The sequence below is a fragment of the Barbus barbus genome, assembly GCF_936440315.1.
Source record: "Barbus barbus genome assembly, chromosome: 21".
Lineage (NCBI taxonomy): Eukaryota > Metazoa > Chordata > Actinopteri > Cypriniformes > Cyprinidae > Barbus > Barbus barbus.
Genome location: NC_136749.1, coordinates 24,464,828 through 24,473,755, shown reverse-complemented (window position 1 = coordinate 24,473,755; position 8,928 = coordinate 24,464,828). Strand labels below are relative to the sequence as shown.

Below are 8,928 nucleotides of genomic sequence, written 5' to 3'. Positions count from 1 at the left end.
GACTTGATCTAAAGTGTTACCTATATTTTAACAAACATTTTAAAATACACAGATAGTCTTTGGGCCACATTGACTTTCATTTCATGGACATAATTCCCACAAGTGTACATGTTCAAAATATTTTCTTTTGTGCTCCACAGAAGAAAGTCATACAGGTCTTGAATAGCATGAGAATGAGTAACTGACAGAATTTTCATTTTCGGGTGTATTTGTCCCTTTAAAACAGTTGTATAATTAACAACTGTTTGTGCCAAATAAATAGAAACAGTTGTCAGAATAATCAGACAATGACACAGGTGTGCAAAGAAACTCTTTATTACTCGTTAAACATGACTTATATTAACCAATAATTACGAAAGAGGAAACAGCATGCAGCTAACAGATCGTTGCTGCCATCTTGCACAACACAAGTTAAGGCATTGAAATTTTCCTGACACTGCTGTACCTGGTGTAACATTAATCACGAAAAACCTGGCTGACGTCACTACTACTTCACCAAAGCGAACGGTTAATAAGTTGTTTGTCTGATAACAGCGTCATGTACTCGTGCTCACCAGCAACAAGTCTCTCAGAGTTTGTTACAGTTTCCACATATGGCTTGATTTGTTGCTTTTTCCTCCTACAAACTGGCTAAATTAGTGCACTCTAATCTGCCTCAGTGTTTCATAAATTAAGGATGAGACTATGCTCTCATGTAACAGCTCAGATGATCTATAGGTTCCCGGTGGATCCGTGCGTATATCTTAAGTGTTCTTGGTACGTCCTTAGTGCTTTGCAATGATCGCCAGGATCTTCTTACAAAAATGGTTTTGCTGCAAATACAAATCATATCAAATTGACTGCAATTAACATACATAAAAAACCGAATGAAGTGTCCCTTCATGTGAAGTGTAACGTTACAGTACTTTGTCTAGATATACCTAATGGGATGTAGACACTAGGATGGGATTCACAACACGGTGGATTCAATGGTATCAAAAAACAAGTCACTCAGGAAGTATGAAATTCTGTACAACCCCAAGATTGCATATGTTGTCTCATCACTTTTGTATCTTCATGTCTCTCTTCTAGCTTTCTTCTTTTTGACTGGTTGTTTCGGAGACTCCCTGCTGTCATCTGGTTTTTCTGGTGGAGAAAAAAATCAAAATAAATTAAGACCAGAAATCAGTTTCTACAGGTTTTATAAATGTAAGACTTTTAAAGGAAATAAATTTTACTGTACCTACTGATCACATTGTAAAACAGTGATGTTCTTTATTACTATTTTTGTCTTGTTTTCCAGTACAAATGTCTTAAGATTCATAAATCAAGATACATTTACTTGAGATACAAAATGGCACGAGAAGTCTTATTTTCTGAGAAATGTAATCAATTATGAAGCAAGTTTATGATTAAAACAAGATGCACACCTTAATGTTTTCTTCTAAGGCATTTTTGTAAAAGTTGCTTAAATCTCTTAATTTAACTAAGGCCTAGTCCTGGCTCAAGCTAAGGCCTGTTTGTGAAACCAGGCCTATATCTTCATTTTGAATGAATCTTGATTTAGAGATGTTTGTAGATATTTGTACTGGAAAACAAGACAAAAACGCAGAGGAAGATATTCATTTTAACAATGCATGTAACATTTAATGCCATGATGCCTTTATGCATTTAAGATTTAAGAACAATGCATGCAACATTTAATGCCATGATGCCTTTATGCATTTAAGATTTCAGAACAATGCATGCAACATTTAATGCCATGATGGCTTTATGCATTTAAGATTTTCTAATCCGATTTAAGTTAACTTTTAAATGCCTTAATTGGTGTATAAGACTTTTATAACCTGCAGAAACATAGTGAAATTAATGATATATGTCAAGTCTATATGGTGGTTGAACTTACTTTGTGTTGGTACAGGAGTAGATTTGTCAGTCTGCTCAGGTCCAGTCATTCTACGCTGCGTCTGCACTGGAGCTGATGGTACAGCACGTGCGGTGTCATCTATACGTGGCTGTTGAGAAGTCACCACAAATTTAGGACCTTGTTTTATTGCTAATAGCCAAATGAATGTTGAAAAACATATCTCACCCCTGCTGTGGCAGCTGAGACGTTTCCCGCTGCGCTCTGTGCCGGTGTTGCAACGCTCGTGTCTCTCTCAGCTTTCACCTGCGGCTGAATATGATGCATGTATTCTGTGTTAGATTTGAAGTAACATATCAGTTATTTGGAAATGACTTCTGGTAATATCTTCACCTGAGCAGAAAGCCCAGCATCCTCCATCTTCTTCTTCTTCTTTTTCTTCTTCTTAGCTTTACCGCTACCAGGGGCGACTGCTTCGTCTTTATCTTTCTCGTTATCAGACTCCTGTAGAATGGAAAGAAAGGAAATATAGGCGGTTTTCATTTTTGGCTCGACTACTTGGTCAAAGGAATGAAAATAAGAAGGAACTTAAAAGAATAGTTCACCTCAAAATGAAAATTCTGTCATTCATTCACCCTCAAGTTGTTTCAAACCTATATTAATTAATTTCAGCTGCTGAACACAAAAAGAAGATTGTTAGAAGAATTCTGGTAAGCAAACAGTTGACTTTAGCCATTGACTTCCATAGTATGGAAAAAAGCACTTTTGAAGTCAATGGCTACCAGCATTCTTCAAATTATCTTCTTTTGTGTTCGACAGAAAAAAGCCGACTTACATGTTAAACACCACAATTTCCATTTTTGGTTTCATTTTATTTTAAAATTATTTAAATTTGACATTTTTTCCCTCATCTCACAAACCCCAGTTTAGGAAAATTCTGTTGCCACTTGCTTTATTATTTGCATTGCCTAAACTTTCTCTCTAATCAATCAATATCTCTTCTTAATGTAGAACCACATCCTGGATTCCCAACCCAGGTCAGAACCTGATTTTGATTTGCTCTCATTAATTCAGAGAGGTAAAAATGAGTGCATTTCCACAGGCCCACAGCTGCACGACAGACTGACCTGTGCCACTTCTGGGACCGGCGGCTCCAGCGGCGCTGCGCTCACAGGCTGTTGCTCAACATAGTTCCCCCACTCCTCTGACGGAGCGTTCCAGTCACACGATAGATCTGCAGATGTCCTGTCTTAGCAACACAACAGCAACTCTTAATAAGTCTGTGACTCTAAATTTGTGTGTCAGAACAGGTTTTGGGCAAGTATAGATTTTCTTACTTATTCCAGACCACTCGTCATCCAGTGGCACAGAAGGCTGAGCACTCCAACTCAGGTCAGGCACTGCAAACACAGAGGACTACATGCTTTATCTTCATGGATCTAGTTTTTACACTGAGATGTGATAGATTATGGTGTAAGTGGTGATACTAAACATTATTAAGTGGTACAGAGAAACAGTTCCTGGCTGAATATGAACAAATCTAGTTTAGTTATGTATTAATTTCATGAATTATGAATAAATTACCAGCAGTCAAGCCACTGAATGAAGCTGGAATATGAGATCCATCCACAATAGTCCATGAGCCTGTTTTAAGAAAAACAAAAAAAATATTATACACTAATATGCCTATGATCACCAAAGCTGAATTTATTTGATCAAAAATAAATAACAACATTAATATTGTGAAATATTATTACCGTTATATATTTTAAAATGTAATTTATTCATGTGATGCAAAGCTGAATTTTAGCATCATTACTCCAGTCTTCAGTGTCACATGATCCTTCAGAAATCATTCTAATATGCTGATTTGCTGCTCAGGGAACATTTCTTATTATTATCAATACTGAAAACAGTTGTGCTGCTTAATATTTTATGTAATAGTTTTATTCAAGACACTTTGATGAATAAAAAAACTTTTTGGTCACTTTTGATTAATTTAATGCATATTTTCTGAATAAAAGTATGAATTCCTTTATAAAAATAAAATAAAAAAAAGCATCTCCTGCATGAGCACCAAGGCATTTATGGAGCATGTGCCCTTGACCATCATTTTAATAAGAATGATATACACTCACCGGCCACTTTATTAGGTACACCTGTTCAATTGCTTGGTAACACAAATTGCTAATCAGCCAATCACATGGCAGCAACTAAATGCATTTAGGCATCTAGATGTGGTGACGACGACTTGCCGAAGTTCAAACCGAGCATCAGAATGGGGAAGAAAGGGGATTTAAGTGACTTTGAATGTGGAATGGTTGTTGGTGCCAGACGGGCTGGTCTGAGTATTTCAAAAACTGCTGATCTACTAGGATTTTCACGCACAACCATCTCTAGGGTTTACAGAGACTGGTCCGAAAAAGAGAAAATATCCAGTGAGCAGCAGTTGTGTGGACGAAAATGCCTGAGAATGGGCAGACTGGTCAGAGATGATAGAAAGGCAACAGTAACTCAAATAACCACTCGTTGCAACCAAGGTATGCAAAATACCATCTCTGAACACACAACACGTCAAACCCTGAAGCAGATGGGCTACAGCAGCAGAAGACCACACCGGGTGCCGCTCCTGTCAGCTAAGAACAGGAAACGGAGGCTACAATTCACACAGGCTCACCAAAATTGGACAATAGAAGATTGGGAAAACGTTGCCTGGTCTGATGAGTCTCGATTTCTGCTGCGACATTCAGATGGTAGGGTCAGAATTTGGCATAAAGAACATGAAAGCATGGATCCATCCTGCCTTGTCTCAACGGTTCAGGCTGGTGGTGTAATGGTGTGGGGGATATTTTCTTGGCATACTTTGGGCCCCTTAGTACCAGTTGAGCATCGTTTAAACGCCACAGCCTACCTGGGTATTGTTGCTGACCATGTCCATCCCTTTATGACTACAGTGTATCCATCTTCTGATGGCTGCTTCCAGCAGGATAATGCACCATGTCACAAAGCTCAAATCATCTCAGACTGGTTTCTTGAACAAGACAATGAGTTCACTTTACTCAAATGGCCTCCACAGTCACCAGATCTCAATCCAATAGAGCACCTTTGGGATGTGGTGGAAAGGGAGATTCGCATCATGGATGTGCAGCCGACAAATCTGCAGCAACTGCGTGATGCTATCATGTCAATATGGACCAATCTCTGAGGAATGTTTCCAACACCTTGTTGAATCTATGTCACGAAGAATTAAGGCAGTTCTGAAGGCAAAAGGGAGTCCAACCTGGTACTAGCAAGGTGTACCTAATAAAGTGGCCAGTGAGTGTATATTAAGACAAACTTGTGATTATTGAAACTTTTTCAGCACCTTCCATATCTTGGGGCCAGATAGAGGGTTCACTAGTCTGACGCTCGGTAGGAACGATCATACTGGTCCAGCTCTCAGCCTGAACATTGGTTATCTGAGGAGGAAGCTGCAGGCCCAGATCACTCCAGCCAGAACCGTTAACACCCAGCGCTTCCTCCCAACACGGCTTCACTACAAGACCACAGAAGGCATGATCATTATTAGTGCAAAAATGATTTCTTCAGCTCAGTCTGTTAACAATGAATATGAACTGATTACCTTGAGGAACAACAGCATCTTGTACAAAACTTGCTTCAATTTCAGGTGGGCCAACTAAGGAGGAAAAAATAACGATTTTGATTCCTCTATTATACATCCACCTGTTATGTATCATTAAAAATGATAACGGCTGTAAACATACCCTTCACTTCTCTCTGGATTGGAGGTATAGAAACTGTGATGGTGGTTTCTGGTTCTTCTGGTGCGGTCTGGACTTCCTCCAGAGTACAAATGGCACTCGAAGCCTCTGTTGCTACTGGGCTGCCTGACCCATCACCTGGAGGCTTGTCCTTCCGCCGCTGCTGTCGTTTCTCTCGGTTACTGACCTTGGTCTCCCAGGTACCTGACAGATTACCATGACAATCATGTTCTGACCACTGTATGCAAATAAATTGTAAGTGCTGAGTCACAGCTATTTATTAAGCAAATACCATCTATTATGATAACACGCATGCAAATGTCTGTTCTTTTAATGCAGTGTTTTTATATCTCTATTCCTTCAGTGCAATGATTACCACTCAGTGTAATACCTTTACTTGGAGCAATATATGCGCCTCATACCAAAGCAATATTTCTATAACATGTAATTATTCACAAGCTATTACTTCCCATTTATTTTTTATACAAGCAAATTGTTTTCATTCTCCTTATTTTCTTAGTCTATTGATTTTATGTATGTGTATTTCTTTTTATGGTTTATTTACGTATGCACCTTAAAGGGTTACTCCACCCCAAAATGAAAATTGTCATTAATCACTTACCCCCGGGAAAACCGGGAGGATTGACTGCTAAGTAAATAACACTGTCAAGGCCCAGAAAAGTATGAAAGACATTGTCAAAATAGTCTGCCAATGGCGCTATGGTGATGCAGATGACATTTGTTGAATAAAGTCGTTATTTTTATTTTCTTTGCTTGTTCTCGTCGCTTCATAAAGTTCAGATTGAACCTCTGATGGCAGATGGATTATTCTGACGATGTCTTTCATACTTTTCTGGGCCTCGACAGTGCTATGTTATTTACTTGGCAGTCAATGGGACAGTCACAAGCCTCCCGGTTTTCATCCAAAATATATTAAGTTGTGTTCCGAAGACGAACAAAGCTTTTACTGGTTTGGATCGACACGGGGGGGGTAAGTGATTAATGACAATTTTCATTTTGGGATGGAGTAACCCTTTAAGCAGAAGCTATACAATTTTGTTGTATAATGACAATAAAGCATTCTATCTGAAGCTAAATTTTGTATAATAAATCATATTAATCAAAACATACCTTCATCAGGTTCTTTGCCAGCAGATGTGGAGGATTTTTTCTCTTTTGCAGGAGGCTTTGGCTTTTTCTTGTTCTTCTTTGCCTAAAACCACCAGGAACATCAAAATGAGTAAATGACAGTATTGGGTGAACTATCCTTTTAAAAGTACAGTAAATGTTAAAATAAATGAACCTTGTCAGTCTTCACTTCTAGTAGTTCTTGACCGTCCACCACTTTAGTCTCTTCCTGGGGTTCAACAGCAAGTCCGTTCTTCTGGGCTTTCTGTCAAACATTTAGAAAAATGCAGACTTTTAAAATAAAAAAACAATAGGATGTAAAAGTTTTGCAACGTGTAACCTTCTTCCGTTTCTTTTTTTAACGCCATGTCAGCTTATGTTTATAGTTTGTAAAAAACTATATAGAAATGATTCAATGACTCGCTCATAAAACACAAAAGCTCTCGCTTGTCTCCACCTGGAGGCGTAACGACGCTACACGCAGTAAACGAATCTAAAGGTGAATCGTTTTGGATGCAAAAGAACCGAGTCACTAAAATGAATCGAAATGCCGCTTCTAAGGCAAACCTTCTCAGCGTTCCTCTTTCTGTTTCTTCTCCGGGGCTCGTCTGCCTTTTTCACCGTTTGTGCTGGACCGGTGTCATCGGCGATGTTTTCTTCTGTCTCAGTCCCTGAAAGTCTTTTTGATAAACCGCGACAGACCGAGACCCATAAAATCAGAATGAGAACTAGACCGGCCCAGGCCGTTAACAGGAGCAGCCATGGGGCGCAGAGATCAGGATTCAAGCCCAAATCTATTCCCAGCTCAGACTTTAGATAGACGAGGCCGGTCGACAGGGTTTCTCTGACATATCCCGTTATCTGCTCCACATGCAGTGAAGCGAGCTCTTGCCATCCCGGTGCCATTGCAATCTAATGAGCGGGCACCGACGTGCAATCATTCACAAAACCAACACTTTGTGATAATTACACGGGAAAATACATAGCTGTGCCACCGATTACAGCCGCTATCGCTGCTTCTATTCTAGCATGGGCCGAAGCCGCATGAACTGACTCGCAGACAAGCTCCCCTTATTGGGCTGGAGTGCAATTGAGTTTACTTGCAGTCCCTTAAAATAGACTATATGAGTGATTCTCAACTATGTGTACCCCCATTTTATACGCCAGTGGCCTCAAATATGACCAGGCAAGGCATACAAATAATCTGCTAAATGACTAAAAGTAAGTAAAGTAAAAATTATACTGTGAAAAAAATATATGTATAAAATCTGAAAAATACTATTTTTGTAACTCAACGCTATATATATTTTCTACTCGCCAGTACAGTAGGAAAGTATATAAAAATATTACCCATGAAAAACATCAATACACATCATACAAGACAAACCTACAACGACAATACCTCAGCACTCATCCCTGATCAAAAGCTTTTAAAAAATGTTTTTAACTTCTTTAATTCATTCAGACATTAACATATAACATGAATATAACTAGATTTGGTGGTGGTGGTTGAGGAGAGACCCCCCCACATGATTGTAAAGCGCTTTGGGTGTACAGCAATACACAAAGCGCTATATAAATGCATCATTCATTCATTCATTCATTCATTCAGATTTCTGAAGACACAATTTGTCAAGTCTATATAAAGCAAAATTAACTAGTAATGTTGAGTTCTGTAGATGTTATTTATTTTATTAATACATATCTATTTGATTTAGTTTCCATTTTTCAAATCATTTTTTCTTTCCTGTTTACTGTGAAAAATATATAATAAAAAATGTATCTACAAAAAAAAACAACTTTAATCACAATTAGTGATTGTGCATTTATCTCCGGATTTCTGAAAGCAGAATAAAACAGGAATAATGTCAAGTTCTGTAATTTATTTCTATATTATTTAGAAACTTTTTTATTTCCAAAACGTTTCCACAGACTCACTAGAGCACTCCTTTGCTGGCTCTACAAACAATTATTAATGTCATGATTTCTGTCCAGTCTACAGAAAACTGAATGAAATAATGCCAATTTCTGTATTTTTCTTTATTTATTCATTAATTTGTTTATTAAGACAATTGGCAACAATATAAGGAACTAAACACTATAAAGAATAAACAACATAAATGCAAATACAAATTATAGCATAATCATACCTGGGCATATAAACGTTGAGTAAAAGGGGCTCCTTCAACGAATACT

General features: G+C 38.2%; 1 protein-coding gene across 1 annotated transcript; it reads right to left on the bottom strand.

The window, feature by feature from the left end:
* Positions 1 to 299: 299 nt before the first annotated feature.
* On the bottom strand, positions 300 to 7,774 carry LOC306887360 (protein LYRIC-like). Its single transcript, XM_079445030.1, has 13 exons — positions 7,300 to 7,774; positions 6,908 to 6,997; positions 6,736 to 6,817; positions 5,608 to 5,808; positions 5,466 to 5,519; positions 5,208 to 5,378; positions 3,428 to 3,487; positions 3,181 to 3,243; positions 2,971 to 3,092; positions 2,237 to 2,347; positions 2,072 to 2,155; positions 1,886 to 1,994; positions 300 to 1,125 (listed from the first exon to the last, which is right to left on the bottom strand). Exons 1-13 carry the CDS (start codon positions 7,636 to 7,638, stop codon positions 1,055 to 1,057), a joined length of 1,557 nt encoding a protein of 518 aa, XP_079301156.1. The 5' UTR covers positions 7,639 to 7,774; the 3' UTR covers positions 300 to 1,054.
* Positions 7,775 to 8,928: the final 1,154 nt, after the last annotated feature.

Coding starts and splice junctions, on each gene's coding strand:
- LOC306887360 (XM_079445030.1), bottom strand. CDS start 7,638: ATGGCACCGGGATGGCAAGAGCTCGCTTCACTGCATGTGGAGCAGATA. Junction 6,998..7,299: donor GAAAGAGGAACGCTGAGAAG/GTTTGCCTTAGA, acceptor AATGTTTGACAG/AAAGCCCAGAAGAACGGACT. Junction 1,126..1,885: donor TACTCCTGTACCAACACAAA/GTAAGTTCAACC, acceptor TTTCTCCACCAG/AAAAACCAGATGACAGCAGG.